This window comes from Choristoneura fumiferana, chromosome 12, assembly GCF_025370935.1.
Source record: "Choristoneura fumiferana chromosome 12, NRCan_CFum_1, whole genome shotgun sequence".
NCBI classification, from domain to species: Eukaryota; Metazoa; Arthropoda; class Insecta; order Lepidoptera; family Tortricidae; genus Choristoneura; species Choristoneura fumiferana.
Window position 1 is genome coordinate 13,647,326 of NC_133483.1, and position 22,121 is coordinate 13,669,446.

At 35.0% G+C, this 22,121-nt stretch overlaps 1 protein-coding gene across 1 annotated transcript in view; it reads left to right on the forward strand.

Annotated features, from left to right (window-relative positions):
• Stacl (SH3 and cysteine-rich domain-containing protein) overlaps positions 1-22,121 on the forward strand; it is a 263,899-nt gene that overhangs the window by 181,165 nt on the left and 60,613 nt on the right. The window contains exons 10-12 of the mRNA XM_074095440.1: positions 8,317-8,445; positions 11,375-11,452; positions 17,422-17,490. Coding sequence (XP_073951541.1) covers positions 8,317-8,445; positions 11,375-11,452; positions 17,422-17,490 — 276 coding nt within the window. The remainder of the gene's footprint in view (positions 1-8,316; positions 8,446-11,374; positions 11,453-17,421; positions 17,491-22,121) is intronic.

A 22,121-nucleotide genomic window follows, 5' to 3' on the forward strand; every position in this document is an offset into this window, starting at 1 on the left:
GATCAGTGCGTTTTCTCGTGTTTTTATTTAGATATTCATATCATAGAATAATAAATCAAATATTCATTATTCTAGTTAATGTAAAACTTACTTAGAATGAAATTGAAACTTAAACATCAACATCTATAAAAAGTCAAAATATCTCGAAAACGGTCGCATTTTTATTAGACTATTTTACTTTTCTAGAATGTCCTAAGTGCCCTACATTTTAGTACATCACGGATCCGTTCATATCTTAATATTTTACGACATACATACATAGGTACCTACAAAATCTTACGGTAATAACCGATTGCGGCACATCACTATTTATGAGACGCAAAAAACAGGTAACACATGAAACGTCATTTTAGTATCTCGAATTCTGGGACAGACCATAGGTATCCGTGGTAATATCGGGTCAAAAAGTCGTCTATGTGTTTTTCTAGACATCCAGCTTCCTACATACCAAATTTCATGACTCTAAGCTCAGCGGTTAATATTTCAAGATTTTATCCTATCCCGTGGGAATATCGGGATAAAAATTAGCTTGTGTGTTATTACAGAGGTCCAGCTACCTACATACCAAAATTCATGGCTCTAAATCCAGTGGTTTGTATTTCGAGATTTTATCCTAGGTATCCTGTGGGAATATCGGGTCAAAAAGTCAACTATCTATTATTCCAAACGTCCAACTACCTACATACCAAATTTCATGACTCTAAGCCCAGAGGTTGTTATTTCGAGATTTATCCCTATCCCGTGGGAATACCGGGATAAAAAGTATCCTTTGTTTTAATCCAGGTTATAAACTAACTTTTCGCCAAATTTCATCCAAATCCGTCCAGCCGTTTCAGCGTGAAGAAGTAACAAACATACTCACTCACTCACTCGCATACTCACTCACAAACTTTCACATTTATAATATTAGGAGGATTAGTAGATATTTTTGCTTCATAAGGTACATTCGGTCGTTATTCTTTATAAAGCACGTGATGGACTCACGAGATCTATGTGCCAGTCAGTTGGAAAATATCTGACCGAAATGCATTTTAGGTCAGAATTGTCAGCATCATGTTTCTAAAAGGAAACAATTTAAAATTTTAAACGCTTATCCGTAGCCAGGGTGTGTGTGCCCCGCGGCTTTAATGTGTCCGGTACACAAAAGAAGCGCAAAATATACAACGCTTAGATAAAAAATATTACTAGATACTTTATACTAATTAACTTAGGCTAATTTTGCGGGTAAATCACATAGTCCCCGCGGGATAGAGATAAACCGAATCTTCGCAGATGAAGTCGCGGCCAACACTATTTAGCGCATAATTATTTTTTACTTTTAATTGTCTTTTTCAGCAGCGTTTTTTTTCGGGCGTTTTTTTTTTTAATTTTGCTGGCGTTTTTTTAAGTCGGGGGTTTTTCAAATTTTAAATTTAAGTTTTATTTCTTGTTTTTTAAAACTTTTGATATGTATTTTTTAAACTGTACTAGTGTGTTTGGATATCTCCTGGCTGGCAGCATCAGCTCATCTTGTTGCCACCATTGCATTGTTATGTAGTATCAAATACTGAATCAAAAGGAATCAACACAGACATATCTGCTTTAATTTTTCAAAGAGTAAAAATACTGTGTGCTGGATATCCTGGCTGCAGCATCAGCTCGTCGTGTTGCTACCAATGCATTGGTAATGTAGAAAATTCAATTACGGATCAAAAGGAATTAAACACGACATATCTGCTATTATTTTTTCAAAGAGTATACTGGTGTGCTGAATATCCTGGCTGCAGCATCAGCTCGTCGTGTTGCCACCACTGCATTGTAATGTAGAATCAATTACTGATCAAAACGAAATCCAAACACGCACATATGTGCTATTATTTTTTTATAGAGTGTACCTACTAGTGGCTGGATATCCTGGCTGCAGCATCAGCTCATCGTGTTGCCACCATTGCATTGTTATGTAGAATCAAATACTGAATCAAAGGAAATTAAACACGACATATCTGCTATTATTTTTTCAGAGTATACTGGTTGCTAATATTCCTGGCTGCAGCATCAGCTCGTCGTGTTGCCACCACTGGCATTGTATGTAAGAATCAATACTGATCAAAACGAATCCAAACACCGACATATGTGCTATTATTTTTTATAGAGTGTACTATTGTGCTGGAATATCTGGCTGTTTTCAGCATCAGCCCTCATCCTGTTTGCCACCATTGCAAATTGTTTGTAGAAGAAATACTGATCAAAACGAACCCAATACCGATATATCTGCTATAGTTATTAAAGAGTGTACCTACTATGTTCGGATATCCTGGCTGCCAGCATCAGGCCGAGAATTCCATAATCTTGCATAGCTATATAGCATACATGGGTGTTTCAATTTTAAGTCCAATATGTTTGAAGTAAAGTAAATATCCATTATGTGTCTAAGATTCCTACCGCAGCGAACAAAGATCTGAATGATCTTGAAACGGCTGGAACCGATTTTGGATAATATGTCTAAGATCCATCTCTAGAAAACCAGCTTTCATTCAAATAAAAAAAACCGCATTCCAAATCGGTCCACCCGTTTAAGAGCTACGGTGCCACAGACAGACACACAGACACACAGACACACCAGACACACAGACAACACACAACATAGCCCGGTTTTTCCAATACTTATAACACCCCTCTTTTTCGTCGGGGGTTAAAAATTTAACAGTAATTGAATCATATTTTATAATTTTAAACTGGAATGCATATTTATATTTTTTATGGGCCATTTTTCTTCTGTAGCAGACTTAATACGCCCAAATATTGTTGCTTTTAAATATAAATTCAACTTTGGAATATTTCTATAAGGGTATGAAAGTCGAACATCATTAGTTTCCGTTTCGTAAAGTTATGGCATTCACCTCTCGATGTCTCTACTAAGTCGTTATGAAAATATGTGATCCTTTTTGCCATAATCTGAAACTTATGAACCGACCCTTTCATAAAAACTATCCTATGAGTTTTTTTGTTGGTTGACGTCCTCAAGAAGCACAAAGCCGCCTAATTCTTCATGTGTTTGTATATGAGGACCATACCTACAGTCCTATACCATTTCTATCCATGTGCCATGTGGCAATATCAACAAATTCACGTTCATATTATTATTGCCTTCTCTCCTCAGGAAATGATATAAATTTGAAGTACCGTCTTGAGTTCAACGCCTTACACCCCGTTTAGTATTTTTCCAGTAGATAGGTACCTGTAGAACAAATTAAAAGAATGTTCAAATATTTATAGTTAATGGTGAACAATTTAAAGGCACTAAATCCGTACCCAGTGTATAATTAAAATGATTGATTTATTGAAAATCCCCATCATTGATATTAATTTCCTTAACAGTCTGATTGATTTATAAACACAAAATTAAATGCGGAATAAAGAGGAAAAAATAAATAACCGTGTAACGCTGCGATTCCCGCTAAAAGACTGCTAGTGCTGCTATTAGCTGAATTTCCACACGAGAATGTGATGTTAACGAAATTTTAACTTGTCAATGTCCATTTTTTTACATAAGTAGTTAGTAACTACGTTGTTTGAATTTGCTCTAAATAGACTGTTCGTAAAAGTTTGTTTCGTTAATATACTCAGCGGCACCAAATTTGGCCCACCCTTCATACAAAATTACCGATTCAGCATACATTTAAGGGCCAGATTTTTTGCCGCTCAGTACATTTTTGTGCCAGATAAGATATCGGTTATAAATGATTTGTTTTTATGCCTTAGTTCTGCTATAGTTCATACGTGCCTACGCTTTTATTCAATAACTTAGATATAACTTTGATTAATATGTAAACTAGATGTGTGTCAGTATTAAAAGACCTTCTTCCTGCCAGCTGTTTCTTGTTAAGTTCTTTTTGTTTCGTGCCGTAGATTCCTATAGTTATTAGATAGGAATTTAAGTTACAATATTGTCTGCTCCGAGCAGACTGAGAATATTGAATTTAGATTTATTCAAGTAGTTGCACTATGCTATATTATAGCAGTTATTAAACTACATAATTTGAATGAAATATGAATAGGTGCAGTAACAAAATCAATTAATTTTACAGCTAATAAAACATAATTTTATTCTAAACAAGGAATTGTTGTAGATACTTAAATAATTTGTTCATCAGAATCAGCTCTAATGATTGGAATGATACTTTGTAACATAATATGAACTAAGTTATGAGAAGAAAAATTACGACAAATCTCATTTTAGTGTAAGTACCTATAATTATTCTCAAGGAATATGTCCGATTTCGAATCTCTTTCTTCAGTGGTAGGGTGTACGTAGTAGGGTGGAGCGTCCATGTATGTAGAAAAAAAAGTTGTTTAATCAATCTCGAATACCTCTAAAAACTTGCATATATGGACTAGTATGTTACATAAATATTTTTATATTATTTTTTCGACATATGTTTTAGTCCTCTACCTTACCTCGAAGATTTTGACTCTTGTATGAAAACTTTGTAATTTCACATAAAAATAAATAAATATTTTTTATCCTGAAAAGTGACTAGACATCAGCTTCAATCAAAAACTATATCAATACATACAGTTTCGTGTTACAAGTTACATAAACATACTTAAACGAAAATTGGTGGTATTGGTACTTTTGGCAGTCTATTTAATTAATAATTTTGGTACATTTAGTGCGTTACAAAGGCGTTTTACTTAAACTAAGGTATAATTTGAATAAGATGGCAACATAATTTTAGGTAAAAACAATATTTTACGGAGTCTAACATAACAGTTTTTTTTTTCAATCTTTGAATGACAGTAGGTGGCTCAAAGTAGTTTGAATACTTTTATTTTTCTCATAGACCTTCGAACAAATCGCAACTTTTTAGCACTATTCAGCATTCAAAATCCAAAAAAAAATTCGCTCCACCCTAGTACGTAGTCAGTTAGTGAGTCAGTCGATTAGTCACTTTACTTTTTTATAGATATAGATAAGGTATTCAAATTAAACATAAAAACTCAAGGTAAAACAATGCAAGCCTACTGTCATTTTTAGATAAGTACGGCTACTAAATACGGGTATAGCCAAGTTCCCGTAAGGGTCGGTTCCTCAATATATCTTCGGGCTATTTCATTTAAATCTCCTAAATAGATTCGCTAGAGGGTCGACCGGTCCTGTCACTTACCCTCACGGACTAAGTGAGGACATAGGGTTTTTATCTCCACTCTGATCCGGCATTGTAGATGTAGATAATATAAACAACATAGCACTTAGCCCCAAACTCGTTGAGCCTTCGTATAGGCATAAACACAATAGTCATGAAAATGGAAGTTCGAACAAATATGGAATCGAACCAGGACAAATTCACAGCGAAAGCGAATTAAATTCACTTGAAAACGTTCACTTGTAGTATTTTATGTTAAAAACAATGTCAAACTTAATTTTAATATTACTTACTACTTCATTTAAAAAAAAGTTATTATTGTGTTTTTGCTCATTGGGCAACGTACTTTCGATATCAGTTTAAAGTTTTCTGATATCTGTTATATTTACAGAATAATTGCCTGACTACACTTAACGATTACATCCTGTATATACGGCAAAATGTGCAATGTTATATGTTTAGGTCGATCATTACCTACTTAGTAATGTGTAAAAATTTACATAGGTGTAATAGTTTTCCTTTTCAATTCGTTACAACCGCCGTGATTCTTTTCGTCTATCAAAAATAGTTATTTGTTATGCAAGGCTGGAAAGTGACTGTTTGGCACGAGTGCTTATATTGAAACCTGAGCAAGCGAAGGTTTTCAAAACGGTCCACCCGTTGAAGAGCTAACGGTGTCACAGACAGACAGACAGACACACACACACAGACACAGATAGCGGTCAAACTTATAACATCCCTCTTCTTGCGTCGGGGGTTAAAAAAGATTAGTTGCAAACTCATTCAGTTGGACAAATATTTATTACAACCCTAAGAGGTAGGCAGTATGCGGAACTATTTTATTAACCAAGAGCAGCGGCTTTCGTGCAACGAGGTTTTGAAAATACTTCATTTTCATGTAATTTATTATCGATATATTTTTAATAATACTATAAATTTAATTTATAATTATAATTTTATTTATATTTATAATTTTAAAATTTTATAATTATTTTTTTATAGTATCATATAGATATATTAGTTAAGGTTTCTTAGGTAAGTTTTCTTTGTATTCTTATTATTTTATTTTATTGAATCTAAATTTAATAATTAATAAAATATATTCTTACCTACTATTAGATTAAGTAATTTCTGTAAAAATGTTGTTGCATTGTGTGTTTCATATAAATCTTTCATTCATTCATTGTAATCAACACATTTGATCCTATCTCTCGCTTTTTCGCATTGAAGTGAAAGTTAGTGACAGATAAAGGGAAGTTCAAATATTTCGATTTCAGTGAGTAGACCCAGCCAGCACTTTTAGAATTTAAAAAAAATAAATTTAAAGTTACTTTGTCTCACGGAGTGAGCAAAATGCGATGTTGCTCACTGATTTTTAATAGCAAAACCTGCCTGTTTGAGCTGCTGAGGTGAAAACACTATTTACGTGAAAGGGGAAACACTTGACACTGTTTGAATGACTAATCAACACCTCACATCGTGGCGTAGACGAGAAAATAAATCATCTCCGCTTTACGTAAAGAGGCCGCCCCATGCCTTACCATAAAAATATTACAAAACGGACCTCTTTGTAAGTTTAAATATTATTTACATACTTGAAAAATCCTTGAAACAGTTTTCTAGTAGGTATTAACAGTCTAAGTGGACTGAGGCGCGAACAGACGAATTTAATACTCTACTAATAGGAGTTCAGTTTTTCATTTTGGTTATTGAAACCCGAAAAAAGTCCTAAGTGTAAAATGTAAACTTGTATGTATAATATGTAATGTATAATATCATTGTATGACCGTGAAGTGAATGACTGATGTGATGACAAACGAGCCAAAGTAGGCAATATAAATAGAACTATCGATTTTGGATCAGTCACTAACAATGTCAACCCAAACAAAGAGCTGGCAAATATAAAAAAATTAAATAGGTAACGAAACTAAGTAGGACAAAAACTTTCTGACTTTTCCACAATATTCGTAATTTGCTTTTGGCTACTTTTCATTATAGATAGAGGTACGCCACGGATACGGATATGGCATATTCCAAATCCGTGCCATAAGCTCATAATATTTGTAATTTTTACAAGCTTTTATTTAAATTGCAACGGTCATAATATTTTTTACCCGACTGCCCGAAGGAGGGTTATGTTTTTCGAGCGTATATATGTATGTATGTATTTATGTATGTATGTATGTGGGTATGTATGTCCATTTCTTTGGACCTCGCTGCAGCCTAAACGGCTAGACAGATTTTAACATATGAGGTATCATCGGATTTGTCATAACTGTCGGAGTGACATAGGCTATATAATATTTTAATATGGCGTCTTTGAAAAAAAATATGGCGGAGGAATGAAAAAATATATTTTGTATTGTAACAATATGGGTTTCAAATGAAAGCTAATAATTAGCCCATTCTAACTATATAGTTTTTAATACTTTTTATCTACCGTTTTCACATAAATATCAAAAAAGTGTAAAATAAAACATTAAATTAAAAAAATCAAAAAACCCAACTGCCAAACTAAAAGGAAGAAAATAAGCCTAGTGGTCTAGAACTCTGTTAAGTAGCTAATTTAAAGTTCAACAGTCGGGACCCATTTAAATCGTGACGCTCAAACTCAAAAACTCTTGGTAATGGGCCCGACTGTTGAACTTTAAATTAGCTACTTAACAGAGTTCTAGACCACTAAGCTTATTTTTTTCCTTTTAGTTTGGCAGTCGGGTTTTTTGATTTTATTAATGTTTTTGTGTGTAAGTGTATGCTTTGGTCATGTTTTCATAATTTGCAAACCATTTTCCTACCACTTTTTGCTATCTGATCTGGTAATGACAGTAAAATATTCTGATAGTAAAATTTTGGTGGTCCGGCCAGCGGGCCTACTCCGAAGTTCGAAAATTGAAGTTCGTATCGTACCGTTCCTCTCGCTCTCGTATTAACTATAAGTAGTTTAAAGTGTCAGAGGGACCGCACGACACGAACTTCGAGTTTCGAGTTTCGTAGTGTAGCCCTGCAGGAGCGGCTCCGCGGGACGGTACCTACTCTTCAATGGTTAATGTCACCGACTTAAATCTTGGAGCGGAAATGTACTTATTTACTTAGAGATGACAATGTAAGTACAGTCATAAATAGTAATAGCAAAAAAGCGTATATCAAGTATGATATGAAATTTTTAACATAAACTTATTTATTTATACAGGAGTGCATGCCGCCGATCCTTCGAGGAGAGATGTTGCTGGACAGAATGGGCGGCGGCCAGGCTCGGTTGAGCTACGAGCAGCTGAAGAAAGACTCTCAAGATTTGGAACTGCAAATTAAACAATTGCAGGTGACGCTACACACTTACTTAGGTACTCCACTGGCTTAGCGACCCGAAGTGGATCTTGGCCACTGATACGATTTGACACCAAGGCGCCCTTTCTTGTGCGATCTCCTTCCAGTTTTCAAAATTCAAGCACGGCACGGAGGTCGTTCTCTACTTCATCTAACCGGCGGTAATTGGGGCGAACAATCGGACGCCTCTCTGTGGGCCGCCCCATGTGGTTCCTCTTCACTGCTCTGCTAGCGAACATCCTTTCCAGGTGTCCGAGCCAACGGAGCCAGCGCTATACACTGTTACATGTAATTAATCCGCAATATTCCAGCAGAACGTTTTATCAAAGACTGAACACAGGTTGCGATGCATTTGTCGATGTACAACGTGTACGGCATCTAAGATGTGACTACTTAATCAAAAATTCTCATGAAAAACTTTTACAGTCCAACTAACCTAACCAACCTAATTTATCGAAATCTTCGAAAAATGGTTGGCGTTGTGATTTAGATGGGTAGCTCGAGCAAAATTTTTGTAGCCTGGCCTACGAGATGGCAAGGATGATATATGGATTTTCATGTTTTATGTATGAAGAGCGGCTACCAACTAGCGTTGTTCCTATTATTTAGACTTTGCCTTTGTATCTTTATTGTCTACGTTGTTGTACACTCTTACGGGTCAAAAATACTGGAAATCGTACTATTACCCCTCTCCTCTGTGGGACCCTGTACCCGTTTAAGGTAAGGACTATGTTAGAAATACCTACAAACAAATTAGTAAATCACAAGTTGGATCAAAGGCAAATAAAGCTTTTGTACAAAAATGAATTTTATATTTTCTGACAATAGGTACGAGTACTTACTAAATACTTACCAAGATTAGAGTCGCAAAAGTTGAGCTGCACATACCCAAATTAACCACAAAGACAAAAGCTTTTTAAGTTTCAAAAAATGCTTGGGCAATTAGATACCTATATATACCTATTCGATTACGCGTGTGCTACATCATATTAGGCCGCCCGAATATTTTTCCCCTGTGACGAGTTTCCGAAGAGTTTCTTCCCTCGTCTGGATTTGTACCTACACTGAAAATATTATAAATCGCTTCACGGAAATCGCCCATGAAGAAACATGAATTTATTTAATGATTGATGATTGGCAACCACAAGACAGGGAAGAGAAATGCTTTACTGTTATTCAAATCGTGAAACCATTGACATTAATGGCAATTTAATTGATGCTTAAGAAAGTTCATGGGCACTTTAAGAGTACCCTTTTACTTTTGTTCCAAGATGTCAAATTTTAGGTTTTTCGTATTCTTAATTACGAGCACAATTTTTTTTTATAGAGATTACATTTTCATATGCCTGTTTGAAAGATGCATTATCTTTAAGTTGGTAATGCACTTTAATATGAAAATACCTACCGATTAAAACAATGGCAATTTACAGATGCTTGAACACTTTTGTTATTTTTTTTTTACTATTGTTACCTGCGTCAAAACTTACTATTGCATTATTATTTCCGATGGTACCTAACATGATTAACAGTCCATAAGTCTCGTCCAAGGTACAAAAAAACAATACTCTATAGTAATGTATCTCTATTATGTCATTATAATAACTTCGCAAATACACACAAATTTATGATGAAAGCTAAATCACTTACAGCCAGTTACAGCCTTATTCATAAAAAGTTAGAGCCTCCTTGAAGGCTCCTTGAAGGCCCGATGCTAAAAAACATGATTCATAAACGTCTGTTAGCGCTAATCAGTCGATCAAGGCTCTGCTAAAGTTAGAGGACCGTAGACCCTCCTTTATCTCTCTGCTAAGTCACAAAATGGCCGCCACAAGTTTGAACAGCTGACTTTGACTAGAGCAAAAAACCATAGGTACCGAAGATATTTATAGTGAAGGCAGGGCTACGCAGATTAAAAAAAAAACAGGAAAATTATTTTCAGGAATTTGTATTTAAAAATCCTCTAAATTAGCAACAATAAATTAACAATAAATATGAAAAAAAATAAGGATGATTAACATAATTATGGCTTTTTGCACAACATAAACATGCGGATCGGAAATGGCGGGAAAACAAACATCTCGCTTTTTTTTTTTTTTTCCTGGTAATTTGCTGTCACTGCTGTCAATTTTTTTTTTTAAATTATCGATTAGGCCCTTTTTTGTCTTTGATTTGTCAAGGTGGCCAACATAACGCGTCTAATCCGTCTATCAGCAGCTCAACAACTAGCAGACTGCTAGCAAGCGTTTATGAATCATACTTCTTGACAACCGTCTAACAAGCTTAATCAGTCTGCTAAGTAACAGACCGATCAAACCTCAAATAAGGATTTTTTATGAATAAGGCTGTTAATCTCTAAACTAAGGTTATTCATCGTATGTTATTGTATATAATTGAAAGCTTGGATATTTTCGATATGGTTTTACGGGATGACTGCAAATAACCAATCATAATTTGATTGCTTAGTAGTGACATCTCGTCTGGGTGAGCGGTTAGTTACGAAATTGTGTTACGTCTCTCGATGAGAGCGAAACATAGATGTCGCTAGTGCTGCTGCTTAAGTAGCCTAGTAGAAATAAGCAACCTGAGATGGGTGCATAGGAGAAATTCGTGTCTGTACTCCTGTCCAGCGGTAATGTAGGGGTATGGCACGCAGCACGGAATGCTGAGGACCTGAGTTCGATTCCCAGCGCTGGTCTCTTTTTCTGGTTTTTCTGTGCATCCATGTCTCAGTTTGTATTTTCGTTATTGGACATTAACTGCCTGGACCACCAGGATGTCACTGCTAGATTCTTGCATTGTCACCAGATTTACATAAGTATGCCAAATTTAACTTCCAAGATTTGACCCAAATAAATAAACAGGGCAAGTTAAATAAAAGCTTGTAATAAGTTTTAATTGTAAATAACTGCTTATTTTTGTTTTAGGACGGGTTAGAAGCACTGTCGCGTCTGCAGGGCCGAGGGCTTGAGAGCAACATGTACAGCAAAGTCAACGAAATTCAGGTATTTTTTTTCAGCCTGCATAATTTAAAGTAGATTAGAGCAGTCAAGTCAAGATGTTTAAAAATGGATAAAGACTATTGTCACGCGCGTTTTAGTTCCCTACGATGCGTGAAACATTTAGGTAGCTACAGTCGAGTTCTTAAACGTCTGAGCAAAAATTTGATCAAAAATATGTGAACACGACTCTATTGTATACGGCATAGAAGCGTGTTTAGATATTTTTGATTAAGTTTTCGCTCAGAAGTTTAGGAACACGACTATACCTACATTTCGAACATCCTGGCGACTCTAGTTTACTTAAATATTCAGATCTGATAAAATGTTGACTGGCAGATGTTAATCTATCTACTTATACCGCCGTTTTGTTACCAAATTAGTGTTAAATATTATTGATTATAAATATGTATGTTAGTCTGTAAGGTATTTATTGTTTGGGCCAAGTTGCCCGAAATAAATGAATTTATTTATTATTATTATTATTATACTAATCTATAGTAATAAGAGGATAGATTTGGATTTTGTATTTTTGGATGTTTGTTACGAATTAACTCAAAAACTTCTAGACCGATTTAAAAAAATATTTCACTAATGCTACATTATTACAAAGTGCTATAGGCTATATTTATTACCACAAAAAATGGGGGTTCTGTACTAAAACTTCAATAATGTAACTCAAAGTGTAAAGAAGTTGCCGTAAAACATTTTTCATCCCATGCGCTGTGGAAACTATTGATGATACTTAGAACAAAAAAATGTTCTTCGATATTAAAGAATAAAAAACTTCGCGATACCATAATGTCTAACTATTGTATTATAATTATAACTACTTTTTTACATTTTAAAAGTTGACAGAAATGCCGACTAAAATCAGACCATGTTCAAGACGGTTTCAATACCTACTTAAAGATTTCTTTTTGAATTATTCAAATGGGGCATTCCATTCAAAAGCTATTACTACTTACTACTACTACTACTAATTTAAAAATATCAATGTAACAAAAATGCATTTACTTACTTTACGTCGAGGCGCCCTGGCTTCGCGCGGGTCGGATGTAGTTTTTGGGAAATGGAGCTGAAAAATGTATGTGAAGTGCCTATGACTAGAGACATTTTTAGAATTCTATGTCTGTCTGTGTGTCTGTCACTAGGCTGTATCTCATGAACCGTGATAGCTAGACAGTTGAAATTTTCAGAGATGATGTATTTCTGTTGCCTCTATAACAACAAATACTAAAAACAGAATAAAATACATTATTTAAGGGGGGCTCCCATACAGCAAACGTGGTTTTTAGGACGTTTTTTGCTGCACAAATATCTGGACATATCCTACCGGCCCTAGAGATCGTATCAGATAAACTTTGTTGTGTCAGATATTGGTGCTAGTTTCTGTAGTCTTTTGTTTGTTTTTTATGTATGTTCACAATGAAGTGTCGCAGTCGTGACAATCGAAATCGATTGAATACTGGCTACTACGAAATTCTAAAATCGAAGTTCATATCGTTCCATCCCTCTCACTCTCGTATTAAATAATATTAGCGTGAGCGGGACGGCAAGACAAGATACGAGTTCGCGTCTTATAAACGAAAAAAAGTGGCTTTCTTTAAAATAATTAAGTATTTTTTAAATATATTTTCTTTCACTTTTTAAATACAGTGTATTCCAAATCGACCAGCAAACTCGTTTGGGATTGAATTACTTGGCATCATGGGTGAAAAATTAAGCCGCCAACACGAAATGGAAACCCTTTACTTTGCCGCCAATTTAAACACTGCTGAGCTAAAACAAATGCGGGTAGCTCAACGTCATTAAAAATTTACGCTTAGCCTGATTCTAAGGTAAAATAAACGTATCAATTCCACTTGGCCCAATTTTTGGAGCAAACCTGATTTGTAATTAGTGGAAATGAAGGTTCCGTTAGGTACTTCTGACATGACAATAGACCAATTTATACGCCCAATCTATCTAGTCATAAAATGTTTATTCCTTTAAACAAATAATAATACCTACATCATTTATTTCGGAAATCTCGGAAACCGCTCTAACGATTTCTATGAAATTTGCTATGTGGGGATATTGGGGAGGGGAGGGGGGGGGGGAAAAACTGATTTAGCTTTTTCTTATCTTGGGAAAACGCGTATTTTTGAATTTTAACCCGAGCGAAGCTCGATCGTCTAGTCACTATTATTTTTGTACACTAGGTATGGCAATGGAATTTTACTAAGTGAGGGGGTATTTGGAGGTGAAAATTGTTCTAAATTAGTGTTATCTCAAGGGAAAAGCGTTTTCCGAGTTTTAGAGCGCTCAGGTACCTGTACTTACCAGCTAAATTGCCCCAAGCCTCATTTAAATAATGCGAGAAATATCGTTCGAGTTGCGGTATATTGCCGTAGATGGCCGATCATTTATAAATTGATAAAAAAAACATAAGCAACAGCTCTTGGCATGGGGCACTTAAAAGGGTTCAAACCCTTCTAGCTGGAGGAGGGGGACGTATCTTCGATATGGATGGCTGATATGGATAATAACTCCATCACTTACTCCTACGGTTTTATTAGTACATACGTTTATTAATGAAATATGTAGTTACCTAGGTCAGTTATTCGAAAACAGTACCTAAGCTTTGAGGACCAATTTTTAAAATTACATCACACCACATAAAAAGTACCATTACAAAAATGATAAATTGATAACACGTGCTTAATTTTAAAATTTTGTTAACCAATCTGAAATTAAACTTGGGCCATGGTTTTGTAACAATACGAGATTCTTATCTTACCAGTTAGAAATGGTATTTGCGAGTGACGTGATTTCAAAGAACGTCCCCTAAGCTTACTGGTTCTAGTCACAGATCTATAGATTTCACTGAAATTAGCCTTGCTGTAGTTAAATTAAATTAAGTTGAGCAAAACATGCTCAAATAATAATTAATATTTATTCAAACAATGAGTTTTTAATAGGTCAAATAAGCTGAGATACAACATCTTCATCTTCATCACAATTTACTTACATTATAAATACAAACTTTGGTCTTAAAAATTTGTCTTATCGACACCTCCTACGTATACTGGTACAAGTGACAAATTTCTGATTTTAGTTTTTTGCAGTTTTGTGATTAATATTTCCTTATTTACCTACCACAAAAATTTGCACGGATATTCCTATTAGTTTTGGAAATAAAGTGACGTATATGAATGCATCTAACACCGTTTTGCTAATCGTGCAACGTATACTGAGGCAACTGACATGCACCACTATACGCGGCACCGATATTGTCGCGGGGCCGGGGAAGTCGAGTGTAACTGGCAGTTGCCTCAGTGTACGCGCTAGCCGTCGCTGCATGCGGACCGTTTAAACTGTTCTACGAGCACATAATTTGATAGTAATTATATAAAAAAATCATGTTTTGGTCGTTATATCAAGTTTAAATAGCCGTTTTTCTCATAGACAGTCAAGGAAACTGAATCATGTACCAATGTGGAACCTTTTCGTGATCTATTTCGCTATGATTTCTTGGGCAAATGTATGGATGTTAACATAACATTGGTAGTACAACGGTTCCACCCTGGTACGTGATTCAGTTTCCTTGGCTATACCTACATGTACGCGTGCTAGAAATATAACATTTCAGTATTAGGTACATTGCATTCTGGTAGTTGAGCATCCCAAAAAGAAGGCGAAGGCGTGCATGTTTTAATTAAAATGAGAACAGTCAATTTAAATATACCTACAGGTTGATAAAATATTCCTGTACTATACTGTTACCCATATAAGGACTACTGATTACTAAACACGATATAAGTGGGAAAACATTGAAATTAGAAAGTCTTCTTGCGACTCCACTTCCATACAAAACTTTTTTTTTCGAATCACAGTGTTTTTTCACTTGCATCGTATTAGTAATTAGTAGCCCTAATGTGGTTTAAAGTATAGTACAGGTTTTTTTAACACCCCATACACATTTTTAATACACACCTAAGAAATGGTACCTGGCTATGCGTATGGCGAAAACCCGTATGAAGTTATAGAATTTTCCCAAGACTCAGAAACAGACACAAAATTTAATACAACAAATTCACAACAAATAACAATAAATAAAAAATAAATAAATAAATTCTATTCTATTCTATCTATTGTCAAGAAGACATTGATATATAAGGCGTATTATTGGAATTAATGATTATATCATGGATAGGGAAATTTTGAAATAATTCCGATCCGCATTGACGAGTGCTTACTCCAAATAGCGAATTGAGAACTGTTTTAAATATGTAGTTGTGTTAAATACTTGTGATGTACAGATATCATTAAAATATGATTGTTAATCTGTTTACAAAATATACCTTGCTGAGGTTTCTTGCCAGACTCTTCTCAATAGAGGTTTTTACGAACCGATGGTAAATTTTTTGACATTCATAAGTGCTTGTTACAATCTAAATTGAATAAAGATATTTTGACTGACTCAATATTTGATGTCAAGGATTGTTTTAAGCTAAGTGCCAGTCAGACTTGCGCACGAAGGGTTCCGTACCATCTATACAACATTCATTAGACATTAGCAAAAAAATGGCAAAAAAATCACATTTGTTGTATGGGGGCCCCCCTTAAATATTTATTCTGTTCTATTTTTTGTTATATATGTTATATCGACTACAGTTATACATAATCTGTGAAAATTTCAACTGTCTAACTATCATGGTTCATGAATACAGCCTGGTGACAGATGAACGGACGTACGGACGGACAGCGAAGTCTTAGTAGTAGGGTTTCCGTTTATACCCTTTGGGTACGGAACCCTGAAGAGGCACAAATAGCTAAACCGTTATGTGGATACAAATAGGTGCGATATTATGTATCACATGAGGAACCTTTCACAATAAAATACGAGTACGCATTTGAACAGGAATACGAATCCATTGAATGTGCTTCCATTAATTTAAAGCACTTAATACAATTACTTTTCTTAATAAAACCATTTATATTTTAAGTGAGGTTTTTTATAAGGGTATATTTCTGTATTTTGCATAGCACGTTTAAAACATTACTAGCGGTATATTGGTACAAGTGACATGCTAATGCTAGCGTATATTGATGCAAGTGATAAAAACGTTTATAAGTCAATAGATGATGGTAAAAGAGCATCTGTTTTATTGTTAATTGCAAGCCATATAAGTATTTCATCGAAAAATTCATATACAATATAAAAATATCGTTAGATCAGTAATCTACACATTACGCCGTATACTGAAGCAAGTGGTAATTAGCTCAGTATACCGCACAACTACAAGATGTAAAATACGCGTATAGTAGTGTATCTGCATTTTTCTCAAAAACTATAAGAAAATTCAGAATTCCATGAATACAGGTAGAAAGCAAATATTTTCTTTAGAACCAATCCAAAATTTTGAAAAGTTATATCATCAAATGAGAAAGTTACAGGTTTTGGAACCTTTGAACAGCTCTCCTGTAAATTTATGATTATGCACTTGTACCAGTATACTTAGGAGGTGTCGTTATTTCATGTAGTATAAGTTTTTATATATATTCTTATTTAGCTTGGTCCCAAACAAGCGACATCTTACAATCTAATGAAGTACTAAAATTAAACATAGGAGACAGCGCCATCTAGTATAAAGTGAAAGATTCAGCAAGAACGTATACCTAATAGCCAAGCGCAGCAGTGTACGTAAAAAAGCGTCCTCTGAATGATAGTTTGAAAACTTTGAAAGCACAAATTTATTTGAAACATGATTTTAAATCACGTCCTCAATATTTTATACGGAATATCTTTGCCGAAAACTATCAAATTACATACTTACTCACTCTTGCCGATTGAAAGGTTCATCGTACTTCATTCATATTTTTATGTGCAGTCGTAAAAGGTGACATTCTTGCCGTGCCACAATTTATGTCACAATATTAGGACAATAACTTCGTGGAGCTGACTATTTAATTTTGCTTTATTGCGGCAGGAGGACGTTTCTATGAAGAAATATGACTACAGGGCGACGCAACTTCATCTGGCTGCAGTGAGAGCTCAGGTATGTTTAGAATATTAAGAAGATCGCCTACCAAAATGAGAATTTATAGAGGTACCCTCTCAATAAAGTTACGACGGTTGGTGTACTGCTGTTTCGGCAAAATATTTTTCGCCAAATTTCACTTCCCAAAAAACTTATCGCAGTAGTTTCATTTCCCAAACGAATCTTTAGCATAGTTACATTTCGCATTTTATTCGTTTGGTCAAATTATCATTTGGCATAATTTTACTTTGTCTAATTTTATTACGTTTTCTTTTGGCTAAAAAAATCCAAAAAAATGTTTGTTCAAAATGACATTTAGCACAAACCAACCACAGAAACCAACTGCTACCAGAAAAGTAGGTTAGATTAGGTTAGAACTGCGTCTTCCACAGAAACGAACTGCTATCAGAAAAGTAGATGAGGTTAGACTGCGTCCCCCACAGAAACGAACTGCTACCAGTAAAGTAGGTTAGGTTAGGTTAAAATTGCGTCCCCCGCAAAAACGAACTGCTATTAGAAAAGTAGGTTAAGTTAGGTTAGAACTGCGCCCCCCACAGTACCCTCAATTATATAGAAACATGAACAGCGCCTCTAGCGGAACGTTTGCGATGTTCGTGTTTCCATACAAATTGAGATTTTAACGCGAACGCGATCGAGACGTATTTTCTAACCGAAAACTTACACTAAGGGTACAGAAACGAATTGCTCCCAGAAAAGTAGGTTATTATGTCATGCGATATTTTGGGAAGAGTACCTACGTTATGCCAAACGATACATTTTACTAAATAATACTTGGTAATATAAAACATGAGTAAGTAAATTATTAGCGAAACAATAATTTGCCAAAAAAAAAAAATATTAACTAAAATTGCGCTAAGTTTTTTTTTTGGCAAATGATTTTTTGCCAAATGATAATAGAGTAAAATATTTTGGGATGTGATACTTTGGGAAAAGTTTTTTGCCCATACATTACTAATCCCGACGGTTACTATAAATGTTAAAAACTTACTTACTTTGTTATGAACTTAGAGAGTTTAACCCACAAACGCCGATAACTAGGTATAACCTTCACGTCAAAACGGAATGACGAATCGACGTAATTTTTGGCATAGTGATAGTTTATGGGCCAGAGAGTGACATGGGCTACTTTTCATCTCGGAAAAATGCACAGTTCAGAACAGCGCGCGATAACCAAATTCCACATAACTGACTGCTCTGTTACGGTATCTTTTAGCAGGTACCTAATTGTTATGACAATGATAATGATTAAGCGTCCTAATCCACGACCTTTGAAAACCCACAAATACTAGAACAAACGATATTTCAGTGCAATGAAATTTATCTCATGTAAGATAGACGTAAGTACTTACCTACGAATGACCTACGAGTACAAAGTACAAATGCGATATCTATAATCCCTCCAACACGTATTTGGTTAAGCCAGACGTTCAGAATCTAGCGATATTGTATGCGATCTGTGTACTCGTATGTACACGGTCTGCACTAGACTTCTGAAGCGCCTACTAAAATATTTCGTCATCAGCCAACAGCGCTTTCTTGCTAGTGTTTACATTCCGACAGGTAAAGCTGGAATAAGATATCCATAGAGCATGCGCAAACCATCCCGCACATGTGCAGAATACTTTACAGCTCGAATCAATAAGTTCAACTTTTCCCGCTCATAATTCAGTGCTTCAAAGTTCTTCTTTTGCGAAGCTTTTGCTCTTAGAAAAAAAATTGTGCTTCTTATTTCAAAACAACCGTTTATTTAAAAGAAGGTAAGTTCGTTCAGATTTTAAATAGCATTTGTATCCGATTACGTTATTTGTTGAAAGTTCCGCAAATCAAATTTAAATTTTCGGCTCGGTATGAATATCCAATTTCTTGATTTATCAATGCAGATTAATGTCGTTTGTTGAGTTATAATATAATGGATTAAACTAGTACTACTGCTAGTTGTGTGATAGAAACGATAAATTTAATGTTTTCATCTGTCGATGTGCCGCATTGCGCACAGCCTCCCGTCCAGTCGGGAGCAGATCTTGCGAGCCCACATAACCTCGCTCGCGTATCCGCGTTAAAAACAAAATATCTCGTTAATAGCAGATATTTACGTGTTTCCGTCCCGCATCGTTTATTTTGTCTTCAACCACGGATAACAAACGAAAAATCAAATTCCGAGCCAAGATGGGCTGGATATCTATGAAGAATCACATGGTAAGCAATCCTATGAGTACCTAATATTGAAGACTAAATAATTAATAATTTTGTATTTTATAAATTTGTTTGTGAATCCTTTCTAAATAGTATGTGTATTTATAATACAACTTTATTCATAAAATGGTACCACTGTAGGTACTTATTTAGCAGTAAGTATTTGTTTTTATTTAATGCTTGAAATCTACGAGTACATCTTAAAATAGAGAGACTACTGTAGTGTACTTATAGACGTTTTTATATTGCCATTTATGTCATTATTTAACATAGAGAAAGAACACGTCCCTTCCCCCCCCCCCCTATTTTTTTAAAAATTTACGGCAATACTAATCTGTGATAAATATGCAAGTGTTAACCTATTACCTTCTAAACATACAGCCCATATAACCTCAAGGTTCGTAAACATAAATAAAAGTAAAAAAAATGGGAAACGGTTCACTGTGTCCACAGTTGTTATTTTAAAAGAAAGAAAGAAAATAATTTATTTATAACAGCAGTGACACATTACACAGGTATCGTTAGTTCTTTACCTCAAAAGCATAAATTCCTTGTAGGGATTCACCGAATCGCATTTTACCTCAATCCTATAATTAATTATAGCGTTGTGTCACAATCGTCTACCGATTATCTACCATGCCTATTGTCTACCGTGAATGTGTTTATATTATAAGTATTTTTACTGCTTTATGGTGTGCAATAAAGAATATTTGTATTGTATGTAATCGTTTTTTTTAGTCGCTACAAATTTTGTCCTATTTTACCTCGATCGTGTAGTTAAGTGTCGTGTTGTATCTCAATCGTGTTTTCTTTTTAGTCGCTATTAGTTTTAGTCGCATTTCACCTCGATCGTGTATCAGTTTATTTAAGTGCAAATATCAATTAACGCGTCAAATTAATTAGAGTCCTAAGAAAACGTCGATCGCAATGAAATGCGTCTAGGGTTTACCCTAGACATCATATACCTATCATCATCATATTAAAAATGAGATGCTACAAATTAATTATACTTATGTTAAAAGCAACGCAAAAAATTGCGTCAGGTACAAGATTCTATTGAAATTTTGTTAGTTCGAGGCGAAATGCTATTCGGCGAATCGCTTCAAGGAATTTATGCTTTTGAGGTAGAAGATTAACAAATGACAGTGGTGTACAGAATGAAACACTACATATTTTACAATGAAACGTGAAAACTTATATAATCTGTTTCATAATTTTGGGACGTAGTTATGTAATGTAACAGAATAGGTTAATAAAAAATGCACGAATGTAGTCAAAACAGTTTTTATTACTTTAACTTTAATCGGTCTCATTAGGCGTGTCCCATGCATAAAGGTTTCATTGTTGACTACCTAATGTATTTTATATCAACCTTGATTTATTGCCTGCTAAACTGTATCACTTTAAGACGTGATCTAGTCCACGATAATCTACGAAATATGAAAGTATCAAATATATTTAATTTCTAACAATAATTTAATAAGAAATCTACCAAAAATGCTAAAAATAGTTATTTTTGTGCCAATAATACTGAAACAACTCCGTAGACACGTGTTCTTCCATATGACACCGATGCAAGCAAACTGGAGTACAGGGGGGGGGTTCTCAAGGGTGTCCTTACGCGATATAGTGCAAGATCTGGCAACGTGGCACTTAAGAAATATCGCAATGTTTCACTGTGTACCTAAGTTTCATTATTAGATACATGACCGACCACCTTACCTTAAAATTCAGTGTTTCTTTCGTCAAAACAAAAACTCACTTACTACACAAATTCGTTACATTGCTGATGCAAAGGAACTGATTGTTACCTGTAACTATCAGACCTTCCAAAGAGTGGTAGACATAGAATGCTATCTATAATATTTTTGAAATAACAGCCAGTGCACCACTGTTGTCGCTATAGTCACTGTTGCCGCCTTGCTTGACCCTAATATAAAGCAAACCTCGTTCTGGCAACTAAACATCAGTCAGCAAGCAGCAACATAATTAAAAACTGATTGCTGCAAATGTAAAGCTAGGTCATTCATATTCGCACGAGTGCTATGATCCGTATTGAAAATATCAAGCTTACAAAGAAAAAGACAAAACATCAGAAGAGGAACTTGAACTATTCCTCATCAATATCCGTGATGGTAAAAGTTCTAGTTGTCATTTTTAGCCTTAGACACAGAATATAAAATAGTACTGAGTACAGAATTCTGACATATTCTGTGGCCACGCTCCGCCCCGCACCGGTTCGAGTTACCCCACCCCTCAAGCGCAGATTGCAGGAAAACCGCAGGAAAGCAGTCGGGCGCGCAACGCGATGTACGAGTATGTCGGTCGCACCGTCGCACGGCACTAAGTTCGGGAGCAATAATTACATACCTATTACATACGATTTAACAATCGAATGTTCAGAGACAAATCCTTTAAAAGGAAATATTTTAGTG